A 26,143-nucleotide genomic window follows, 5' to 3' on the forward strand; every position below is an offset into this window, starting at 1 on the left:
TCCCACCTCAGCCTCCTGAGTAGCTGGGACTACAGGCAGGCGCCATCATGCCCGGCTAATTTTGTTGCTTTTGTACAGACGAGGTCTTCCTATGTTGCCAGGCTGGTCTCAAACTCCTGGCCTCAAGTGATCCTCCTGCCTCAGCCTCCTGGCCTTAAAGAATCTTAAGGGTCCAAAATCCTAAATAATTGTCAAATTGGGAACAATTCTTCCTTTTTTTTTTTATCATTTCATGGGTGTTCTCAATAAGACTTGTAGTGTGTCCTTAGATAGGTCCTATACTTTTCCTGTTTATTCTTAGCCATTTTATTTGTTTTTCCTCAATATTGTAAATAAATGTAAGATTGTTTCCATCCATTTGTTTGTTTCTTTTCTTCAGAGACAGAACCTCGCTATATCGCACAGGCTAGTGGCACGATCGTAGCTAAGTATCCTCAAACTCAAGTATTTCTCTTCCCTCAAACTCCAGAGGAGCTGGGACCACAGGCACATCCCACTGTGCCTGGCTTCATTTCTAAGTGGTTACTGCTACTACGGGGGAAAAAAAGTCATTGATTCTGATATACTAGTCTTTTGACCAGCCATATCACACCTATTTTTTTTTTTAATTTTAGTGGTATATGAGGTTTTCTAAGAATATAATCATATCATCTGCAAGGAAAAATATTTTTTCCAAAAAAAAGTTTTTATTTCATTTTTTCATCTTACTGTAATAGCCAGAACCTCTAAAACAATAACAGAATAATAGAGATGATTGTGGATTATTCTTGGCTTGTTCCTGATGTCAGTGTTCATCATTTTATCAGTTAATGTAATATCTGCTGATAAGTTCTTTGAGGTTTTCTTTTTTTGAGATGGAGTCTCGCTCTATTGACCAGGCTGGAGTGCAGTGGTGCGATCTCGGCTCACTACAAGCTCCGCCTCCCAGGGTCACACCATTCTCCTGCCTCAGCCTCCCGAGTAGCTGAGACTACAGGCGCCTGCCATCACGCCCGGCAAATTTTTAGTACTTTTAGTAGAGATAGGGTTTCACTGTGTTAGGATCTCAATCTCCTGACTTCGTGATCCACCCGCCTCAGCCTCCTAAAGCACTGGGTGGGATTACAGGCGTGAGCCACCGCACCAGGCCGAGGTTTTTATACTTAAGTAATTTCCTTCCATTCCTATTTATTAGGAATGCCAACTCAAATTTATCAAATGATTTATCACCATTTATCACTATATTCATACAGTGGTTCTCCTTTGACTTGTGTTATGGTGACTTATGATCATCAATTTCCTAATATTCCACAACCCTAGCATTCCTGGTACTTAAATTATTCTTTTTGCTAAACTGGATTTAATTTTCAAATTTTTAGAAAGTTTACATCTATATTCTACAGATAAAATTGATCTTTAGTTTTCTATACATACATACATACATATATGTTCTATATTAGGTTTTAATATCAAGGCTAAGTAAGCCTCACAAATTCAAGAACATCAAATACTTTTCCATAGTTTGTATTTTTAATAAGCTCTCCAGGTAATTCTAAAACATATTTTCCAAATGACAACCACTGAATTAGGCTTTAATCTGCTTGAAACTTAAGCTACATTATATTTAGGACTTAGAAGGTTGACAAAGTAAAATATTCCATGGCGTCTCCTTCTGAGACCAATCTTTGCTCCATGGGGAGATGGAGAAGGGAAAAGGCATAAAAAGGTGACAGCTGTACTCTTCTCTTGAGTTTTTGCCAAGATGAAGGCTATTACCACCTAGCACAGGTCTTTCTGGCAGGTCCTTTCCTCTAAAAATTTTCTTGTATAAACCTATTTCCCTAAATCTTAATATAATATATATTCTACCCAAGAAACCTAGATATAAAATTTATTATTGGGCATATTATATTACTTTACCTGGTATTCAGTAATCGAACTGTCTTAGCTAACAACCCATTATTTTTCCCTCCTCTTAAGAAGTTTTTGATGAAGCAATACTGGAACATATTCCTCACTAAGAGATTAATAACTGACATGATACAGACCCTGTTTCAAAAAGGTTCATGAACTTAGAAGGGAAACAAGACACACATACTTGAAACAATGAGAAGGAGCATAAGATGAGGAAGTAAGGGCACAAGCATTTGAGTTCTACTCTATTTCAGGCAAAACACCAGTCAAATTTGTTATTCCACAGCCGGCATGGAGGCTCATGCCTATAATCCCAGCACTTTCAGAGGCTGAGGCAGGCAGATCATTTGAGGTCAGGAGTTCGAGACCAGCCTGGCCAACATGGAGAAACCCCATCTCTACTAAAAATACAAAAATTAGCTGGGTGTGGTGGTGCGTGCCTGTAGTCCCAGCTACTCAGGAAGCTGAGGCATGAGAACTGATTGAACCCGGGAGGTAGAGGTTGCAGTGAGCCAAGATCACACCACTGCACTCCAGTCTGGGTGACAGAGTGAGTATCTGTCTCAAAAAAAAAAAGGTTATTCCTGTATGGTAAAAAATTTAGCTAGAACCAATCCTAAATGCCAGTGTTGGTTGTGGAGAAACTGACAGCAAAGAGAAGTGAAATCAATCCTAAAGCATGGACTATAATCCCATGCACTGCCAGTAATTAATAAAACATATGTTGTTCTTATGTATAGTCAGTCACAGAATAGCTGTCATCAGCCAAGAATATTCAAGATAATCCACATTAATAAACATTTCTTTCTCTGTACAGCATCCCATGCACATACCTCTATATAAATATGGTATTTTAATGCTCTCTCTAAGGAAAACAGAGTACTTGTACTTACAGGTAGTTTGTGGTTAAATCCTTTCACTCGAATAATTAAACCATGTTCTCCAGCTACCAGTTTATACTCCAGCTGTGCCACATCTGCTTCATAAGCTGGTTCCGCAAGGTTGTGCGTAAGGATATTGACAAAGATATCAAAGAGGACCACACTAAGAAGTACAAAATGCAAATGGCATCTTTAATTGGTAAGAAAGACACAGGAAATAGATTTGCTTCAATTTAGAGTAAGCAGCTTCATTTTTAGAGAGTATAAATTCTCTACTCCAGAATGTAAAACTATATGCTGAGTTCAAAGGTAATACAGCTTACTCAGGATTCAGTTTCAGAGGTGTATTATAGAATTCCTACCTTCAGCAGTGCTTCCCAATCTTTTTCACATCATGTACACATACAAAATGATAATATTTATATTGTACAATGAAGTAAATGGAATAGGCATCAGCAGCACTGGCCTGAAGGCTCTGTCTACCCTCCAAGCCTAGGCATTCTGACTGATTAAAAATATGAGGTATGCGAATGCATTTTTTAGAGTGAATATTAACAAATTCTAGTGCTGCTTGTCATTTTAAGTTTGGATTTTACAGTTAAGTAGGAAAAGAAAGAAGAAATGCACCAAATTTCCCAAGTATTTCCTCTGTTCAGATACATTTTAGGCTCTCTGGCCTCCCACAATGAAAGCTGTCTACATAAATATATAAGGGATTTGCTAAGAACAGGAATAATCACATTCCTTGGTATTCTATAAATACAGAATCAACAGATCCATCAGTCTCATTATAGACTGGACACTCACCCAGACTGATCTTTAAGGACTTTTCCCCATCCAGTAATTGGGAACTAATTGCTCTAGTCTACACTATCAGCATGTTTCACCAATGGGCGCTGGTAATGCAACAGCCACAGTTCCATTTTAATATTTGGTAATAATACAAATAACTTGTTTGGAGCACAGAAAAAAATACATAAATCAGCAACATAGCTCAAATATGGATAGAGAAAATGACAGAATGATTTAGAATGAAACAAACAAAATAGTTTTTCAATAACTAAAAAATATATTTTCCGGAAAAAAAGACACTTGCTTACTTTGCTGCAGATTTCTGTATCAAGGGTGAAATTAGATGGAAACGTATATATGCTGAAAGAAAAAAGACCATAGATAGAAAAGGTTAGGGGTCTCAAATATTTTATACATCTGTTATTTTCCCCTAATATAGATATTTTTAATTCTGAAATAAACTATTAATCCTTAAATCCTCATTACATCTTTATTCTTAAGGGTCTTCAAAAAGTAGTATTTACCATTCCAAATAACGAGTTCCAGAAGGCACTCTTTAATCTATGGGAAGACCAGACACATGGGCAGATACACAGAGAGGCCTATAAATACTCGTATTTATTAATAGCTTCAGTCAGGAAAAATTCTTAGAGCACAGATGTTAAGAACATTAAGGGAACAACCCCAACATTCACACAAATTTATAGCAGAGGCTTTCCAAGGAAACTGAATTTAAGGAGGTTTTTAGAAACTCCTAAGTTATTCAAAAAAAATAATGAAAATAACTTCCCAATAAACTCAAGAATCCCACACAACTACAATACAGTTGTGTTTTGAGGTTGGGGATATGGGTTAAAGGACATACAAGAGCACCCAGCCTATGATTCCATGTGGCTTCAATAAGTTCCTTATGCCATGTTCGAGAACAGAACGGTAAAAAGCAACACAGTTAGGGCCACAATATTAAAGATAAGAACTTTAGAGTCTACTTGACTCTATACTATGCTTCCTTTATGCTGAAAACAAAATGGTAGAAGGAGGCAGTTGGTGGGGATTTCACATTTGTAATGCTGGATTAGGCTATCTATTATGTCTTTGAATAATTCCCTTGTATATTCTTACCTCTTTTTAAAAACAATGTTCAAATAACACCAATTCCTTAAGATGGCCAAATACCTGGCTCTGCTTTCATTTAACTGACAGAAAAAAACCTAAAAACAATTTCATTCTAGCCTTAAATGTTCACTTCCTGGACACTGGAGTCCACAAGGATTTCTGCGACAGCACAGGAGCACAGTGTAAATCTGGTGGATAAGCCTAGAAAAGGTCTTCAAATCGAAGGGGGAAAGAGAAGGAGGTGATACACACAGGGGAAACAAGTTGCTGCCAAGTGGAGAAATATTTGTTTTACTTATTTTACTCCTTTTAGGGAGGTTGAGAGGGTTGCAAGGTGGCTGATGGAGGCACCCAGCCCTAGCCTCCTCCACAAAGGAGGACCAAAATAGCAAGCAGATTATCACATGTCAAACAGAGCATCTAAAGAGAACACTGGAATTCAGCAGGGAAGTAACAGGAGGGCAACATTTTACCTTTGGGGATTTTGAATTTGTTGTCTTTCTTATACCACAGGCAACCTTGCGGAGTATTCACAATTTTAACTGGGTATTCTGTTTCAGGGCAATCGAAAGCCTTCAACGTAAAGTCCGTGGCTAATAAAAGAAGATAATAATAATTCACTCAAGTATTTCAGCAGGAGTCCCAGTAATCTGGCTTCAGGAGTCTAAGTAACTTTTCTGTGTGGCAAAAATAAGCCAAATTCAAATACTAGAATATATTAAATTAGTAGACCAATACTGAAGGGAAAACTATGTTGGTCTTAAAGTAAATAAACTCTAAAGATCTGGAATTTCCCAAGAACTGATTCTGATTGCTACACATTCTGCTTCATTCCCTTTCTTAAAGACAATTTTAACTGAGAGAGGAGCCTTTAGTCAGGATAGTTTCATAAACCAATTTATGAAATAATCCATTAATTCATGAGAATGCCTTTTACCAAGCTTATGCTATACATCTGAAAAGTTACAAAATTGTTCTGCTCAAACAAAGTCAAACTCTTCCTTTTGGTTAATTAAAACGACAGTTTCATCAACACACAGATGAAAAACAGCTAATTTTTAAAATTTGAGTACTTGCTATATTTATGTAAAAGAGCTGGATTTGGTAGGCATGGTAGCTCATGCCTGTAATCCCAACACTTTACAAGGCTGAAGCAGGAGGATCACTTGAAGCCAGGAGTTTGAGACCAGCCTGGGCAACATAGAGGGACCACATCTCTAGAAACAAATTAAAAATTAGCTGGGCATTGTGGTGCACACATGTAATCCCAGCTACTCAGGAGGCTGACACAGGAGGACTGCTTGAGTTCAGCAGGTTAAGGCTGCAGCGAGCCATGATCATGCCATTGCACTCCAACCTGGGCAAGAGAGTGAAACCCTAACTCAAAAAACTGAAATAATAAACTAACTGGGTTGTTTAGATTATTTACAGTTCAAGATGTGAAACTGAAATGTCTAACATAGATAATACCTTGTGTGTGTTTTTGTGTGTGTGTATGTGTGACGGAGTTTCACTCTTGTCGCCCAGGCTGGAGTGCAGTGGTGTGATCTCAGCTCACTGCAACCTCGGCCTCCTGGGTTCAAGTGATTCTCCTGCCTCAGCCTCCCAAGTAGCTGGGATTACAGACATGCGCCACCATGCCCAGCTAATTTTGTATTTTTTAGTACAGACGAAGTTTCTCCATGTTCCTCAGGCTGGTCTCGAACTCCTGACCACAGGTGATGTGCCCGCCTTGGCCTCCCAAAGTGCTAGGATTACAGGCATGAGCCACAGCACTTCGCTAATACTTTTTTTAAAAGGCTTTTTTTTCCTAATGGAAGGCAAATTCACATAACATAAACTTAGTTATTTTAAAGTGAACAATTCAGAAGCATTCACAATGTTGTGCAACTACCACTTCTAGCTAGTTCCAAATCATTTTCATCACCCCAAAAGGAAATCCCCTACTCCTTAAGGGATTGCTCCTCATTACCCACTCACCTCAGCCCCTATCAATCATCAATCTATGTTCTGTCTCTACGGATTTATCTTTTCTGAATATTTCGTATAAATAGACTTATCTGTGACCTTTTGTGTCTAGCTTGATGTTTGCAAGGTTGTTCCCCATTATAGCATATATCAGTACTACATTTTTTATGAGTAATATTCTAAAGTATGTATACATCACAATTTGTTTATACATTCATCCACTGATGGACATTTGGGCTGTTTCCATCTTTTGAGTATTGTGAACAGTGCTGTGTGAACACGAAGGTCCATGTATTTGTTTGAGTACCTGTTTTCAATTATTTTGGGTATATACTTAGACATGTAATGAATGGCTGGGAAATACAGTGTTCTGAGTAAATTACAGTTATAAGCAACTCTAAAACCTTGGACCTAGGATTGGTAGCTTTCAATTATTTTTTTCTGCAACTCACTTAGAAATATGTTTTCCACTGCAAGCTAGTAGACAGATAGGCAGACATCTGAAACAAAAGTTCTTAAAATAACATTCTTTCTACATGCAATGAAACATTTTGCTATTTTCTATTCTAACATTTTTTAATGCTTTCATAGCTCATTACATTGACCTTACAATCTATTACATTGACTTCACAACCTTCTAATGGGCTGCCACCTGCAGTTTGAAAAGCAATAGAACAATCTGGAAAGATAATGGCAATCCCTAAGGAGACTGGTATGGAAGAATCAGCTACGCTATACAGGATAAAGCATAAACTTCAGAGTCCCAAGATCTGTGTTTAAGTCCTGGTTTCTCATTCACCAACTGAACAGTCTTGTACCAGTCACTTTGCTTTTTTGACCCCCCGTTTTCTCATTTGGAAAAGTAAGAAAATAGTAATGCCAACCTCAGAATGTTACTGGGAATCTCAAATATAAATTCCTATGATATGTTGTAAAATATAATGTGCTATACAGGTGCCTATTAGCACATGGATGGATTATGTATAAAAATTGCTATTTTACTGACCTATGTACTTGTTTTCAGCTGGAAGATGGAGATCTGGATTTAATTCGAAATTACTACTCCACAGTTCAGCCCAAGAGTTTTCGATATCTGTAAAGGAGAAAAATAAACTAACCCAATAAACAATGCAATGTTCAACATTCTCTTAATAATAAACTAGTTATCAGCTGGCCTACAAATCAATTCTCCTTTCTCAGGAAAACTGTGACTGACACATATCCAGGCATTCTGGAATCGTGCTACTCAAAAGTGTGGTCCCAGCAGCACTGGCATCACCTGGGAGATTGTCAGAAATGCAGAATCTGGCAGAGCACGGTAGCTCACAATTGTAATCTCAACACTTTGGGAGGCTGAGGTGGGTGGATCACCTAAGGTCAGGAGTTCGAGACCAGGCTGACCAACATAGTGAAACCCCAGACAGGTTTCTACTAAAAATACAAAATTAGCCAGGCGTGGTGGTGTATGCCTGTAATCCCAGCTACTCAGGAGGCAGGGGCAGGAGAACTGCTTGAACCCAGGAGGCAGAAGAAGTTGCAGTGAGCCTAGATGGTGCCATTGCACTCCAGCCTGGACAAGAGCAAAACTCCGTCTCAAAAAAAAAAAAAAAAAAAAGAAAGAAAAGAAAAGAAAAAGAAACAAAAAGAGAAATGCAGAATCTCAGGCCCTACCCAGACCCTCTGAATCATAATCTGTATTTTAGTAATATCTCCAGGTGACAAAAATGCACACTGACATTTGAGAAGCATTTTTCAAAAACTAAGTCAAAACTCTGCCCCTAAAATACCAAGATAACAGAATTTTTTCACTAGTTAGTAAACATAAACATAGCAGAAAATAACTTCCTGTGCAGTAGTATAAGTAATTTTCATTTCAAAGTGAACTTTTAAAAAAATTATACTTTTTCCCCCTCTAGAACCATTAAATTATTAAACCTTTCCAGGTAAGTTAAATATACCTAAATGTAAGACAATTGTTAAAATATTTTACCTTCTATACTATACTGAGTTCCAAACCATTTCTCCTTGAGGTCACATTTTCCCTCATTAGCACCAGACAGTAAAACAAGATTTGCTTTTTGAGGAACTAGCTGATTTAAGGCTTCAGCAATGACCTAGTGAAGTGGGAAGAGGGGAAAGAGATATACACAATTTCAACCTAATACATCTCTGTTAAAAAGGCAAAAATCACATTGTTAGGTACCTCCAAGATCTATGCTCATAAAAATACCTACAGTTCATGAACACCCTCATTTACAAAGTCTCGTCAGTGTTTCAGAACCTTTTTTCCTACTTTATTGAGGTATAGTTGGCAAATATCAAGTATGTTCTTGATAATGCTTTAAACAGTGTTTATCTTAAATCCTACATATTAACAGCATTAGCAGTAAAAGCAGCTATCCTTTACTACTAAGCTTCCACTGTGAGCCAGGAAGTATTTAACACACATTATTTCATTTATTCCTAAAAACAATCCTAAGACAGACTGATTTACACAAAATAACAGTCAGTTTCAGAGGGTGATGGTTAAGTAATTTGCTCGGTTAAAGATTATGTAACTTGTACAGAATAATACACAGCTAGAAGTGGCAAAAGTGGAGTTCTAACTCAATTTGTACATGCTACCAAGGACTATGCTCCTAACAGCTATCTTTTATATCACTTCATATCCAGGAATCAGTAAAACGCTGCCAAGGTAGGGCCTCCTTCAATAATCCTCCAGCTACAATAAGGACTAAACAGAATTTTGTGGCTTGGTTGGGAACCCTAACTACTACTTAAACACCATTTATTTAAGCAAAAAACAACAAATGGTGGTTCAGAAAAAAACACAACCAGCCCCTACCGGGCACAACCATCCTAGTGACATGGCAAGAATGTATGGTTGTTCCTTCCTCCTTTACCTTTCCCTGTCCTCTTTAAAATTAATAGTTTAGGAATGTCTATGCTAAAATTTCTCAAGGAATGTCCTATGTTGTAATTTCTCAGTCTCAGCACTACTAACATCTTGGGTCAGATAACTATTTTAGGATCCTGACTTCTGCACTATAGGACATTTAGCAGCATCCCTGGCTTCTGCACACTGGATCCCAGGAGCACCCCACGCCCCGCCCTGAGTTGTGACAACCAAAACGTCTCCAGTGACAAATATCCCCTGCAAGGCAAAGTCACCTCTGGTTGACGCCTGCTATCCTGTATGAAACAAAATGACTTATTCTCCACTAGTGAAGGAATGACCCCGACCAACAATTCATTGGCATGTAACATTATCCCTGAGTCATATGTTTCTAATTCAGGGAACCTTTAAGTTTTCTTATAAATATTTTCAAAATGATTAAAAATTTAATTGTCCCGACTCTGCAACTGAATTAAAAGGTGAGCTAAACAACTAAGTACTTTTTACAGGGAAACCACATAATTCTTAGGAATCACTTCAACTATTTCAGTAGATGTTTCAACATTTGAAAATTATTAAAATAGTACCTAACAAGTACTGATTTTGATTTTCTCCTCTTATATTAAAACTTAATTATGTAAAAGAAACATGAGAAATTATTCACAAAACTATTGATACTTCTGTTTAAACAAACAAAAATCCTGACTAAATATAACTAAGTTTTCTTCGTTCCCATGGTTCTTAAATACATCTCGGTACTTTCTCACCCTCCTCTTCCCCTAAAAGCAAGTTTTAGACATATAAACCTACTTACTTCTGGCTTGTATTCAAAAAGAAGCTGATCTCCAGTGAGAATGTCCTGCAGTGGGTACAGCTGCATGTTCTCACACATGTTTTCCACATACTCAACTGGATCTGTCTGTAAAGAGGTCAATTATTTCACACCAGAACTTCTCCTTTATTATATTTGATTTACCACAAGATACAAATACTTTCTCCCTTTCTTATTAACAATGAAATCAAAAGCTTCTGAACAGAAAAAACGAGATATAATTGCAGCTTAAGAATCTGATGCTCAGTAGGCTGGACACAGTGGCTCACGCCTGTAATCCTAGCATTTGGGAGGCAGAGGTGGTTGGATTACTTGAGACCAGCCTGGGCAACATGGCAAAACCCTGTCTCTACAAAAAATGCAAAAATAAGCTGGGTGTGGTGGTGTGCACCTGTAGTGCCAGCTCCTTTGGGAGCTGAGGTGGGAGGGTTGCTTGAGCCCAGGAGGTTGAGGCTGCAGTGAACCGAGATCGTGCCACTGTACTCCAGCGTGGGCAACAGAGTGAGACCCTATCTCCAAAAAAAAAAAAAACTCTAAGAAAATATAGCCATAGCTACTCCCTTAGGGAGCTTAAACTCATACCCCTCATGCATCATTCTGAGCCCTATAACCCATTAGGTTCTAGTCATTATCACAGCCTCTTAATGACAGCAATTACCACACTGAACTATGAATGCCTGTTTACCAGTCAAGTGCCCCACATGACTATGTGAGCAATAAAGGCAGGTGACCTATCACTACAGCACTATCATCTAAAAACTATTTGTAAAAAGCATGAATCAAATCAATGCAGGACATTTAGCGGCATCCCTGGCTTCACTGGATCCCAGGAGCACCCCACACCCCACCCTGAGTTGTGACAACCAAAATGTCTCCAGACAGTGACAAATATCCCCTGGAAGGCAAATGTAGAAATCAAGGTGTGTTGGGCCGGGCACAGTGGCTCATGCCTATAGTCCCAGCTATTCGGGAGGCTGAGGCAGGAGAATCCCTTGAACCCAGGAAGTGGAGGTTGCAGTGAGCCAAGATTGTGCCACCACACTCACACTCCTGCCTGGATGACAGAGCGAGACTGTCTCAAAAAAAAAAAAAATGTGTTAGCCAGGCAAGGTGGCTCATGCCTGTGATCCTAGCACTTTGGGAGGCCAATGCGGGAGGACAGCTTAAGCCCGGTTCAAGGCAAGCCTGGGCAACATAGCAAGACTCTGTCTCTAATTTAAATTTCAAAATAATTAAAATGTGAGTGTCAGATAAAAGTCTTGAGATAAAAAGGTATATTCATAAAAACATTATTTCAATTTAAAACTGAAAGAATGACCACCAGTTCACTGATACATGAAATGGAAATATTTTTCCAGAGGAACACAGTCAATTCAAGTATTTACCGAGCACCCAGATACACAGACTCTTAAAACTGACAGATCCTTCAGATACCAAGTAGTTCCAGTCCCATGTTTTACAATGAGGAAACACAGTCGGATTTTTCCTGACTAGATGGCTAGATGGCTTGCCTAAGGTCACACAGTGAGTAAACGACAGGCAAAGTAGACATCAGAACTCTGACCTCATAACACATCCAATATGCTTCCCAAAACACCACACTGCCCAGTCCTTTACTAGACTCCTGGGCTCAAGCAACCTGCCTGCTTGACCTCCCAAAATGCTTGGATTACAGGCAGGAGCCACAGTGCCCAGCCTGTGAGCCTATTTCAATCAAGGAAAATGCTCTCCTTCCCCTGAATTCCAAAGCACAATGTTTCTAACATTATACATGGTAAATATAAATTACCTTATAGAATGTCTTCACAATATTTGAATTCCCAAAATATTAAATACCATAACAAGTCTCCATGAATGTTTATTGAAGGGATAGATGGATGACTATGTAGATAAATGATTACCACACAACATGATCTGTGTCATCTGCTTAATCCTCTCACTGCCTTATCTTACTCAATATAAATACTCAAAAACCTAATAGTCAATTTTTAGCTAGCTTCAAGGACATCTAGAGACTCACATGACACAGAATGGCAGAATTAAAACTCCACTGACACTTTCAAAAAGAGGAACAATGTCGACACCAGTTTCAACTCAGTCACAGATAACATGCAAAAAGAATTTGACTTCCAGTACCTGTTCTTGGTAATGAAATTCATTATCCTCAATTTTCCGAATCTCTTCAAAAATTCTGTGAAGGAGAAAACTATAATTAGAAGATCCATTAAAATTTCTGCCTACTTGAGGGAGAAGGGCGGGAGGAGAGAGAGGACTAGAAAAGATAACTATTAGTACCTGGGTGACAAAATCTGTACAACAAACCACCGTGACACAGTTTACCTATATAAAAAATCTGCACATATACCCCTGAACCTAGAATAAAAGTTTAAAAATTTCTCAATAGAAGCATCAACAATAAAAGAGAAGCATGAAAATAAAGGGACTGGCCACATATGTATAAACTCTTAGTGTACACTCACATGTAGAGGGATAAGGATATGGAGACAATAAAGGAAACAGCAGAAAATGCCTGAAAAACCATCAAGGCAAGACTAAAGCATGTCTACTGGCAGCCTGAAGCCTCAAATATACCAGGACTGGCTCGTGGCCTCATTCCAAGAAGTGTTTATTACCTTTTTTCTGGGCCTAGCTTCTGCAGCATTTTTAAATACTGAAAGACAGTGTAAGCAACCTGAAAACAAAACATCCAAATTAGTCTTTTGCCTAAAAGGATACCTAGGTAAAAGGAAAAAACAGGTCAATTTGAATTATTTACCTCATAAAAATGTTCATAACCCTCATCAGTCAATGTAATAGAAATGCTGAACACTGAATAAGTAGAATTTTGCTCAAATCCCGTCTCACCATTTCCACCAAACAGTGCAAGAGCCCAGCATCTACAGGTGGGGAAAAAATTAACCCAATCAATGTTCCTGGAGTGGCGTCTACAGACATTCAAATTAACAAAATATAGAGGCTTTCTATGTAAAATTTAGAAACCTCAGCCTTTGATGTAAACATATACTTTCCAACAGTAAATCTAAAAGTGCAAATTTTAAAAGCACAAGGCCTCCCAAGGAATTGTGATACATTTAGGAATCACCAGAAGGAAATAACAGTCTTTGTTTAATGCAAATAGGAACAGATATGGCAACATAGTAAAACATTAACAGCTTTATTAAACGAAAACCATTCCTTTTGAAGAGAACAGCACAAAGTATTAAAATGATGGCTGCTGGAAAGCATTTTGCTTACCTTTTTTTTTTTTTAAATAAAGACAGTGTCTTACAATGTTGCCCAGGCTGGTCTCAAACTCCTGGGCTCAAGCAATCCTCCACCTCAGCCTCCCAAGTGCTGGAATTACAGGCGAGAGCCACCGCGCCGAGCCTCACCATTTTTTTAACCTGACTCCTAGGAGAGGCCTTAAGACACTTCTAATACATACTTACATCGAATGTCAAGTGAGTTCTTTAAGGTTGTTAGCTAACCTACATAGGTTGTCTAAGAAACAAGCAATGAGACTATACCTTTCTCTGACTAGATTAATTCTGAAAAATTACAAAGAGAGGACACCAGAATAGAGTCTGAAATTCTAATAAAGCTCAGTAAGGTAGAAACGTTGTGCACAGCTCAAAGCATATAACATATATTGTGTAAGGTACATATGAACCCAATATCATTAGTTTATTATTTTATAGTTAACTCTGCCCTCTTAGTTTTCTTTGAATGTTCTAGTACACACAAGTGTCTTAAAAATATTTATTTAAGGCCGGGCGCGGTGGCTCAAGCCTGTAATCCCAGCATTTTGGGAGGCCGAGACGGGCGGATCACGAGGTCAGCAGATCGAGACCATCCTGGCTAACCCGGTGAAACCCCGTCTCTACTAAAAAAAATACAAAAAACTAGCCGGGTGAGGTGGCGGGCGCCTGTAGACCCAGCTACTCGGGAGGCTGAGGCAGGATAATGGCGTAAACCCGGGAGGCGGAGCTTGCAGTGAACTGAGATCCGGCCACTGCACTCCAGCCTGGGTGACATAGCGAGACTCCGTCTCAAAAAAAAAAAAAAAAAAAATTTATTTAAATTTTTCATCTATCCTTCCATTCTCATACTATTTCATTTATAGAAAAATCAAACAAGGAATTACTTTAATGTATTAGTCCTGATTATAAAATTATATTTCTATTATTGGGCTACAGGTGACTTAAACAGGTGCTTTAATGCTCAGGAGACATTCTGCTAACATGGCTGCATATACCATTTGCAGTCCCACCTATTAATTATGATTTACCTACCCAATGAAGTTTTCATTAAAGTCCAGCTTTGGGGTTGGGAAAACCTGGAGATCCATAGCATTTAAGTAACTGATTTTTTTTACCATTCAGTCAAATATAAATTATTGATTAGAGCTAATTCTTTTACGTAATTCTGGAATCTATTACTTTCATTTATGATTTTTTTTAATTTTGTGTACAAATAACTTCCAACAATGGGCTAAAAGGTAGCTTACAAGGAAATACACAAATATAATATGGACATTAAAATAATATAAGTTATTAAAATGACTATAACTAAGCATTAAATCTTATTCTAGGCTTCCTGGCAGCTAAAGTAAAAGAATGCATTATATAATACTTATTGTCTATTATTTTTCAGAGATTGCTATACTGAAAATACTTATTAATTGAATACTTGCTTTTTCCTAAGGAAAGAAAGAATGCTGCCTTTGCCTTCATGTCCAACCAGCCAGGATATATAATGAAGTGGCTTCACCCTTTTAAAAAAATTTAATGGTTAGAAGAAAAAAAAAAAAAGGTATAAATACACCAGAAAATCTTACCTCTAAGGCTACAATAATTTGAAAATATAATCATAAACTTATTCTCACATATGTCCACTAAACATGAAATTGTAATTAATTTAATAGCAGGAAGATAAAAACAGAAAATATAGTAAAATTAACTCTTTCATTTGAGATTACTGAAGAGTACAATCATCCCAAAATTTAAGGGCACTACTTTTTCTCTTGGACACCAAACTTACCTGCTCTCATGATAAATCTTTTTGCTTTCCCCAAAATGAAATGTAGATTCCTTATCGGTTTAGAACCTAATATAGGTATGAATCACTGTCTGTAAAGCTTTTGGTACTATATTGGGCTCTGTGGTAAAGTGAAATGTGTTGCTCAAAGGGTCAGAAAATCTTGGTTCTAGTTTTAGTTTTTCCTTTAAGTAAATCATGACCTTGAGCAAGATACTGAACTGTATTCTTTTTCTCTTCACTTGCCCAACTACTTACTGGGTTTTCATGAAAATGCAGTAACAAGTATAAAAATGCTTTATCACATACTAATAATATAATAGTCCGAGTAATTGTGCACATGCTGTTCAAACTGTCTTTCCCACTGGCTTCCACTGTAATTTTGTTAAAAGTATTCCTACCAGAAAGACATACAGAAAAAAATTTAGTTTTCTGTATATTTCTGTATATATGAGAAAATTTAATTAGGTTACACAGTTAAATTCTGTAAATTCTTGAAAGTCAAGATATGATTTTCAACTACGTTAAGCAATCCTTAAAGCCCATACAACCTTGTTTAAAATATGAATTTGGCTGGGCACGGTGGCTCATGTCTGTAATCTCAGCACTTTGGGGAGGCCAAGGTGGGTGGACTGCTTGAGGCCCATCCCCCTCCCAAAAAAGTTAAATTTTTACCAGTTGATTAGCATGTATTTCTAATTAGAAAAGCATTTGTAGGCACTGACTGATGCTTATCTTAAATAACTCTCTGGCCCATGCTATACTGCTCATATAAGATAACTATATAGACAAGTAGAAATCCTTTCCTAATTTGCATAAACCTGCCCTAATTCAGAGGAGTAAATCCTTGGGATTTATGTACCTAGTCATATTACCAGTCCAAATTATTATTATTTTGAGACACAGTCTTGCTTTGTCGCCCAGGATGGAGTGCTGTGGCGCAATATCAACTCACTGCAACCTCCACCTCTCAGGTTCAAACAATTCTCATGCCTGAGCCACCTGAGTAGCTGGGATTACAGGTGTGTGTTACCATGCCTGGCTAGTTTTTTGATATTTTTAGTCGAGACAGGGTTTTGCCATGTTGGCCAGTCTGCCAGGCCCAAATTATTTAACTTTACTTTTGACAAGATCAAAACAAATTACAAAAGTTAGCATTCAAACTAAACACTTAATTTCAAAGACTTAAGAAAGGCCACTATAACTGAGAAAGCTCTAGTTTTTATATCCAAAAAATAGTAAAATACATAGCAAGGCTTGAAAGCTCCTGGAGTAATCAAGTTCCAGGTTACTGCATTGCTGTTTATAAATTCAGAACCCCCAAACTTAAACCATTTAGCATGCTTTAAAAATGATTCTCACTCGGTTCTAATGAAGTAAATTTTCCCTTAAACTCTTACCTGTAATGTTGCTGTTGAGGAGGAAGTGCCCATGTGATGGTCAGAGCATGAATTTTTCTGATTGGAACAACTAAACAAAAATATTTTCCAGAAGAACAGATATAAGTGTTTCTCTATAACTTTTACTATATTACAAAAATGTTTAAAATTCAATATATTTATCTTCCAGTAAACAAGGGAAGGTTAAGGACAACGCACTTATTATTTCAACTTGCCAATTTTCCAATTCGAATAATGCAGTTTTTGTAAAATTCTTTTTTATTTGGTTTCAGAGGTAGAGAAAGCAGGGATAAAAGAACTATGAGGGTATGAAATGCTGCTGTGTATGGATCTCTTCTTGCAAGAAAGGATACAAAACTAGGAGTCAGGAGACCCATGGCTGAAATCCAGTCCTACCCCTATCTTGCTATATGTGCTTATATGACCTGAGAAAATCACTTGCATTTAAATCTTTCTGAATCTGTTTACTCATAGTAAAATGAGTGAGTTGGGTTAAAGTATCTCTAGGATTCTTCCCAATGCTATTATTCTATGAATAGGAAAACTAAAACCAGAAAGAATACAATCAAAAATAAGTTGTCTCTGGAAAGAGTTAGCTTAATATTAACAGAACGGAGCCAGCAGCTGAAGGGTGTAACAAAACAGTCACTGATTAGAGGAAAGGAAAAGGAAAGAGACTGGTAATGGGCTGCAGAAGGAGGGAATACCTAAAGTAATTAGTAAAAAGAGAAAAAAAAAATCTGTCATGATAGAATAAAGAAAGAGAGATAGTGAATTAAGAATGTTTCTGCAATATTCACTATAGGCAAATTGTTAAGTAAATTGTAATGTAATCACACAACTCATTATGTAGTTATTACAGGTATACTATTAAATGAAACAAAGCAGGAGACAGAATTATATATATATTTTAATCTCAACTTTGTTAAGAAAATATACCTATTAGAAAATCAGAAAGAAATCTGGAAGCCAGACGTGGTGGCTCACGCCTGTAATCCCAACACTGTGGGAGGTGAAGGCAGGCGGATCACTTGAGGCCAGGAGCTCGAGACCAGCCTGGCCAACACGGTGAAACCCCGTCTCTACTAAAAATATAAAAATCAGCTGGGCATAGTGGTGAGCGCCTGTAATCGCTGCCACTCGGGAGGCTGAGGCAGGAGAATCACTTGAACCTGGGAGGCGAAGCAGTGAGCTGAGATCGTGCCATTGCACTCTAGCCTGGGCAACAGAGCGAGACTCTGTCTCCAAAAAACAAAAAAAAAGAAATCCGATACAAATGACTTCTCTTGATGGTAAGATTTAAGGGTGATTTTTCTCCCATTTCTTGACATTTTATATTTTTATTTAGCAAATATTGCTTTCACAAAAAGGAAACGATTTCCAAAGTGTTTTCCCTCTCCTCTATTTTCATTCATTTAAAGGCAAAAAAGAGCAGAATATAAATAAAATGAAACATGAATGAAATTTAACAAAACGGAGAACAAAAGGGAAGAAACGTAAAGCAAGGAGAAAGCATGAAATAGACTGAAGTAGCAGCAGGGCACCAGAATCAAACAATCTGCAGCTAGTCAATGGTCTGCTATCTATTATTAATTAGATCTCCATTGCCCATCTACTCCCTTTCCAACCCAGCTGTATTTTCTGTTGTGTTCTCATTTTCAATGAAAATTGGCAGCCTCAATTAGGTTATGGAGAATGTGCTAAAATTATTTCAAACAGTTTTAAACTTTTGGTTCACAAACCTCTATAAAGTTTGTTAAATGCTGGTGTGTCAAACGGATCCGTTAAATGGCCAAAGTTTGGTCTGGGTAACCCACTGAAAATAAAACAAATACATAAAAATTTAATTGCAAAAGCCTTTATAAGCAATATATTTAGGGATATCTAACCGAGAGATATTTATAATCTATTCTACATACTCCTTCTTGGAAAGCATTCCAGGCATGAACAAACAGATGGCAACACAGCCACAAAATCTTCAGTTACACAATCTGTTCTTAGCGTCAGCCCAATAACTCAAAAGTCTTCACAACTCAAGAGATAGAGAAGAATGAATTTAAAGGACCCCCTCTCACTCCAATATTTACTGACCTATCAGCCCCATTTAATTTCAGTTCTCCTCCTACACAAAGCCATTTCAGAAAGAAACTTACACTAGAGATAATACTTTTTTAAAATCAACAATTATACATGAAGTGAATATTAGGTATAAAGCACTATATCAGGCACTGTGGTATTTAAAAGACTTGGTCCCTCCTAGGGGCTTCTACTCTGGTTGAAGATATTGTAACTTTAATATTTATTCCAAAACACAGTCGATGCAAATTAGTATTAAATGCCTTGAAGAATTTTTAACCTGTCTAATTAAGGAACCAAAGTTATTAGTGAATAACATATGAGATTTTTTTTTAATGCTCATCAGGGATTGACAGAACCTAATTAATTCCTCTATTAAATATACCTCTGATTTTATTAAAGTTTCACATTTGACATTTCCATAGTTCACACTCAAGACTTCTAATCAGAAAAAAAAAAAGGCTCCACAAATTTGTCATGCTTTTGATTACCTTTACATACTTTTCAAAAAGCACTGCTAATTATCAATGGCAATTCATATAAAGCCAAATCAATAATAACCAATCAGTTGTCATTATAAATTATTCTAACATTTTATGCTAGTTTCTTTCATAAATTTCAAATAATTATGTATTAGAAGAATAACTGGGAAAATCCACAGGTTACTCATCCGATGCAAGAAAAAATATCTGTTTTCATTAATTTTGTTAAAATGCAGACTACTAGGTATGGAAAGAAAGATTTCATTGCTTCAGAATTAAATTGTTTGTAAACTTTGTAACAAAACTGTAGCAGTAATGTATCTTTTAAATATTTGTACTATTTTGATGAATTTGAGGTGGAAAAAAAATGTTTATATCATCCTGAACTGAAACTCTACATACAATTTCTTATAAAAGAACATCTGGTTTGACTATATGAAATAGGAGTTTTTCAGGCAGTATGGAAAGTCAGTCATCATCTAAAAGATTATTTCTTTTATGGGGAAAACCAGTGCAATATCCAAACAACTGACGTAAAAAAAACAAATTTTCAGAATACAATTTTCCCAATGAGGGGGATGTAAGTATGCATATTCTTCTGCCTCTCAGATAGTATTTTCTTTTGTATCACAGGAAAGCTCTAAATAAATGTAAAAGGAGGCATAGATTTTTCAGAATTATTGCTTACTATATACATTTACAAGCCTGTAAATTTTGAACTATGGAAACTTGGCTTGTCATCTTAGTTTACCCACTCAAATACTGTGTGATTTTGACATTCATTAAGTTTGTTCAGGTCTTAATTCTATCACCTGTGTAAAAATGAAAAAGCATATAAGATAATGGTCTCTTTAACTCTGAAGGTGTATGATGTATGAAAATAGATATCTTACTTGTTTGGTATCTGAGAGAAGATTTCAGTCACCCACTTTTCCAAAGTATCCAGTGTTTCTTGAGAGGGGAGGACAGGGAAGATACAGGAAAATACAATGACATTATTCAAGGTAGAAATGCAATTAGATTTCTCAGAGATCTTTAGCTAAAAAACAAAGGGTTATTTTAATTTGGCCACTACTTGCCACTCCTGAATGGACTAATAGGAAAAGTAACAGTAGAAAAGAAAACCTTATGACACAGAGAATTCTATGAGACTCCTTTATTTCTCCCTGATAAAGTTAGACAATGCATACAAGTTTAACAAAAAAAAAATATATCTTTAGCATTAGGCTAGTGTGAAGAACCAAGAGATAAGATTATGCCAACCATCCTACGCCCATTCCAAAACTTACATCCTCTTGGAAGGTTTCTCCATACTAACCCATATTACATTAACCTCTCCTTTCTGCCATCTCATCAGTACTTTTATATTCCACTTGTTTTACATTAATTTACACTTGCTGAGGTTTTAACTCATAGGTCTTCTTTTTAGTCTTTATATATATAAATCATACATATATATGATTTATGTTTCCTTTGATTCACTTCTTATATTTAATAAGAAATTCTTTTGAAATTTATAGTAAAAAAACAAGATCTAAATGAAAAAGGGAACTTTTTGCTTCATCTGAGTGACCATCATTGAAGAGTATTTGTTAGTTCTACCAGGCACATGAATTTCACTAGAGAACCCCATTATATAAAACATGGGATTTAGACTAATGGACTTCTGAATCTATATTATACTATTTATATAGATGTTTGACTCTTAAATGGTATAATTAATGCTTAAACTCTAAATTCTATGAAATCTACATTGTACATAGTTTTCATCAAAACTCTAGCCTAGGCACAGTGGCTGGGGCCAGTAATCCCAGCTATCTCAGAGGCAGAGGCAGGAGGATCACCTGAGCCCAGGCATTTGAGGCTACGGTGAGCTACGATTGTGTCACTGCACTATAGCCTGAATGACAGAGCAAAACCCTGTCTTGTTAAACAACAAAAACTCTAGGACTTGTTTTAAAATTTTGAAATAAGCATTAATAAGCTCTTATATCTGTCATCACAGAGGAAGAAAATACAAAAGAAACGGAATAACTAGTTCAAGAAAAACACATGGAATTATTTGCAAACACAATAATCAAAAATCGTGAATTAACTTGTATACCAAATATGGAATTACCTAATTTAGCAAATGTAAAAGGAACCTAGAAGCAATTTGAACAAAAGAATCTACCATACCATGTAACTTTACCTTCAAGTCAACTTTAGTGAACTCATTTTGATCATAAATGCAAAAATGTTTTACATGTAAGTACCAAGTCAGATTTGATCTTAATTTTGACAATGTAAAAAGCAAACTTTATAAAAAGGGGAATCACATTAGGGTGAGAGGATTAGCCTTTCAAACAGAAATGTGCAAACTATAAGGTATGTTAAATGGAATAATTTAGCAATTTACTGACTTTGAAAAACAAGTAGGTTGAAATGTAAAGAAAACAAAAGAAAGCTTCCATGATTTCCTTAATGAGAAAAAGTTAATGTGAGTTACTGAAGACAATGATCAAAGAAGGAAAATAGAGATATTCATCAGTCTTTACATTGTGGTATTCACCAGTATTTTATATTTAAGATACTTCTGCCATTGTCACCATGATCAGTCTCAATTAATCATGCCATTTTTACAGGACCTTATGTAAGAATGAACAAACCAACACTTTGCACTGTAAGAGTTTGTAATTACTATAGAGTAAATGTAAAACCACAGACACAATTGCAGCTGAATGTGGCTTAAAAGATCAATTCATGACCTATTAGAATATTAATACATTCATAGACCAGCCTACATATCTTATCTTACAAATAAGACCTATTTCTGTAAGAGATTTGCTTGAGAATCTCATCATCTTGTGTTTCCCTGAGCTTTGCCACTAGCTATGTGACATCTCCAAGTTCTGATTTCCTTTACCTTGTATTAAGGTCAAGCACTAAAGTAATTAATAGTACAATAGTACACTGCAACACCGATACAGGCAAACAAATCCTAAGAAAGCACTACTTCTAAGAGCCATAATAAATAGTTACCTTTGGATTGAACCACTAAAGTCATGTAATGAGCAGAGTAGTAACGCATCCAGAATTCTCTCAATCTAGCATGTGTATCAATATTATTCTTTTTTGGCTCATGCTTGAGCGTCTCAGCATTTCCTATAAAAGAATGAAAAAAATCATAGATATAACTAAGTTCACTTTGTTAAGTCTTCTACATCATCAATGCATACTTAGCTACCATACAGGATTAATGAAATAACCCAAGTGACTCAAGAATATTGAACCAGTATGCAATAATGTATTAACATTAATGAGACAAAAATGCATAAGAAACAATTCTGAAGTATATTTTAATATCCAAGGAATTAATCTCTGGTTGGGAAAACCTTAAAAAAACAGACAATAACTCCCTAAGCTTCCCTGCTTAATAATTAGTCTAGCAGTATTCAATCCAGGTTCTTTCTAATTATTTTAATAATAGGTTTGTGTAATCCTTTTTTTTTTTTTTTTTAAAGACAGCGTTTCACTCTTGTTGCCCAGGCTGGAGTGCAATAGCATGATCTCAGCTCACCGCAACCTCCGCCTCCTGGGTTCAAGCAATTCTCCTGTCTCAGCCTCCCAAGTAGCGGGGACTACAGGCGTGTACCACCACACCCGGCTAATTTTTGTATTTTTAGTAGAGACGGGGTTTCACCATCTTGGCCAGGCTGGTCTCAAACTCCTGACCTCATGATCCACCCGCCTTGGCCTCCCAAAGTGCTGGGATTACAGGTGTGAGCCACCGTGCCCAGCTAATTCTTAAAAATAAAACACATGAAGCAAGAATGCCCTATAAAATGTATATAACTGTACAGAAATATACAGGGAAACAAAGCACCCTTTAAAGAATAATTTAGATCATCTCGTCCTAAATTTTACTCTACAGTCAACAGGATTAATATGAGGCTGTAACTAAATCCTACCACTAAGAAAATGCCATTATGAAAAACAGACACCAGTTAAACAGTTTACCAGATGAACAAAATTAAGCCACAGTTAAAAAAACTCTTACAGAAACCACTGGTAACTCTGTTGACAAATGGACATGTCAGGCTGAGGTAGAGCGTGGACTTTATAATCAGATAAACAGATGTCCAAATCTCACATCCACCACTTACTAGCTGTGTGATTTAAACAAATTACATAACTTGACTGAAATTTAAAACAGAGATGGGGTCTCACTATGTTGCCAAGGCTGGTTTTGAACTGGGCTCAAGTGATTCTCCCACCTCAGCCTCCCAAAGCATTGGGATTACAGGTGTGAACCACCACGCCTGGCCTAAACCTGTTTATCTTTAAATGGAGATGATAATGGTACCTATCTCTGAACATTGTGATAATGATCAAATGAAATAATTCATGTAGTGCTAGCATAGTGTCTGGCACTTCAAAAGCATTCACAAAATGTAAGGTATTATTCTTGCTATATTCATTGTTAGAGAACCAAATACTGGCATATTTAACAACTTCGTGTCTGAAAGGCTAACTAGCTATCCTAAAAGGCAAAGGGTACCTAGGGGCTCTAGATTTATAATTTTCAATTCCTTATCAACTTTTCCTATTCTAAATCTTAACTAGAAAATATGAAATAAGATGATGTATTTAGTATCTTACCCCAAAAAAATTTTCCCATAGGATGTCCAGGTCTAGCAAGGCTTCCAAACAACATTTCCTTTCTGTTTGCATCAGAAGGCCTTGCAAGTTGATATTCTGTCAATTTTAAAGAAACACGTAATAAAACAAAATTCAGTATCTCCTTTATTATATGGAAATTCACACTTACAGAACGGAAAGCAAGGAAGTAACAAAAATTAACTTTATGAATCATGTGTTATAAGACTGAAGTGGGAAACTCAATGATCCAGGCCTGGCTCTATGACTTAATATGACCTGTAATTTTGGGTAAATCAATTCAGCTTACCAGAGTTTTACCCTTATTTTTCAAATGAAACACAAGGTAGTTAATGATCTGAAAGTTTCAGCTCTAGGATGCTATGTACAAGATTTTACTGATGAAAATGCTAATAAAATATTAAACCTTGTATCTGGGAACTTGGTCATATATATTGTTTAAATTTCTTCCAAAACCAACTATGTTGGTAATAAAGTATGATGGCTAAGAACAATCACTTTGAAGTCAGAAATACCTTGGCTACCGCTAAAGACTGAATGTTTGTGTCCCCCCTACCCAAAATTTCTACATTGAAACTTAATCCCCAATGTGATGGTATTTGGAGGTAGGGGCCAATGAGAAATGATTAGGTAATGAGAGCAGAGCCCTCATGAATGGATTAGTGCCTTGTAAAAGAGACCTCAGAGTGCTCCCTTGCCCCTTCTGCTGTATGAGGACAAAGAGTGAAGGCAGTTGTCTATGAACCAGAGAGCTGTCACCAGACACCAAATCTGCCAGTTCTTTGATCTTGGACTTCTCAGCCTCCAAAATTGTAAGAAACAATTCTGTTGTTTATAAGCCACCCGGTGTGTGGGATTCTGTTATGGCAGCCCAAATGGACTAAAAACCGCTAGAATTGCAGTTCTGACACTAAGCTCAATAACCTTGAGGAAGATCTAACGTACCTGATTCCATTCCTCCAAAACTGTAAGAAAATAAATGTTTTATTTCAAGCCACCACATTTCTGCAATAACAGGTAATATAGCAGACCTGTAAACATATCTACGAAAAGTGATTTAAGACCCCTTGTAACTGACAAAAATAGAGTATAAATAGCTGAACACTTAGAGACCACATTTGGAAAGGAAACATTAAAAATAAAGAAGTAAGTAAATAAAACTAGAGACTGCACTTTGACACATAATTAAGATTTAAAAAGGCATTGGACATGCCTTTCATCTCAATCAGTAAGACACACTGTGTAGGCAATTATATATGTTTATATGAGTATAAACTATCATTAAAATAAAAAGTCAATTACTAAAAATAGTTTCTCGGCCAGGTGCGGTGGCCTACGCCTGTAATCCCAGCACCCTGGGAGGCCAAGGCGGGCGGATTACGAGGTCAGGAGATCGAGACCATCCTGGCTAACACCGTGAAACCCCGTCTCTACTAAAAATACAAAAAAAAAAAATAGCAGGGCATGGTGGCAGGTGCCTGTAGTCCCAGCTTCTCAGGACACTGAGAGAGAAGAATGGCGTGAACCTGGGAAGTGGAGCTTGCAGTGAGCCAAGATCGCGCCACTGCACTCCAGCCTGGGTGACAGAGAGAGACTCTGTCTCAAAACAATAATAATAATAATTTCTCCAGGCCAGGTACGGTGGCTCACACCTGTAATCACAGCACTTTGGGAGGCCGAGGTGGGCAGATCATGAGGTCAAGAGATCGAGACCCTCCTGGCCAACATGGGGAAACCCATCTCTACTAAAAATACAAAAATTAGCTGGGCATGGTGGCACGCACCTATAGTCCCAGCTACTTGGGAGGCTGAGGCAGGAGAATTGCTTGAATCCAGGAGGCAGAGGTTACAGTGAGCCAAGATAGAGCCACTGCACGCCAGCCTGGGCAACAGAGGAAGAATCGGTCTCAAAAATAATAATAATAATTTCTCCATAATCTCCTCTTAGCAATAAAAAAACTCTTTTTTCTTTCTTTTTTTTTTTTTTGAGACGGAATCTTGCTCTGTCGCCAGGCTGGAATGCAGTGGTGCTAATCTCAGCTCACTCCAACCTCCGCCTCCCGGGTTCAAGCAATTCCCCTGCCTCAGTCTCCCAAGTAGCTGGGACTACA

The 26,143-nt window shown here is 37.1% G+C and overlaps 1 protein-coding gene across 3 annotated transcripts in view; it reads right to left on the minus strand.

The window, feature by feature from the left end:
• NRDC (nardilysin convertase) overlaps positions 1-26,143 on the minus strand; it is a 100,465-nt gene that overhangs the window by 11,648 nt on the left and 62,674 nt on the right. For all 3 annotated transcript variants that reach the window (XM_025355114.1, XM_025355115.1, XM_025355120.1), the window contains 15 exons: positions 24,015-24,110; positions 22,395-22,517; positions 20,267-20,324; positions 18,558-18,631; positions 16,816-16,885; positions 15,072-15,149; positions 13,155-13,275; positions 13,012-13,070; positions 12,515-12,569; positions 10,361-10,465; positions 8,641-8,764; positions 7,657-7,743; positions 5,156-5,275; positions 3,875-3,926; positions 2,787-2,937 (listed from right to left, as the gene is read on the minus strand). In XM_025355114.1, the coding sequence (XP_025210899.1) occupies positions 2,787-2,937; positions 3,875-3,926; positions 5,156-5,275; positions 7,657-7,743; positions 8,641-8,764; positions 10,361-10,465; positions 12,515-12,569; positions 13,012-13,070; positions 13,155-13,275; positions 15,072-15,149; positions 16,816-16,885; positions 18,558-18,631; positions 20,267-20,324; positions 22,395-22,517; positions 24,015-24,110 (1,373 nt within the window). The remainder of the gene's footprint in view (positions 1-2,786; positions 2,938-3,874; positions 3,927-5,155; positions 5,276-7,656; positions 7,744-8,640; positions 8,765-10,360; positions 10,466-12,514; positions 12,570-13,011; positions 13,071-13,154; positions 13,276-15,071; positions 15,150-16,815; positions 16,886-18,557; positions 18,632-20,266; positions 20,325-22,394; positions 22,518-24,014; positions 24,111-26,143) is intronic.

This window comes from Theropithecus gelada, chromosome 1, assembly GCF_003255815.1.
Source record: "Theropithecus gelada isolate Dixy chromosome 1, Tgel_1.0, whole genome shotgun sequence".
Taxonomy (NCBI): domain Eukaryota; kingdom Metazoa; phylum Chordata; class Mammalia; order Primates; family Cercopithecidae; genus Theropithecus; species Theropithecus gelada.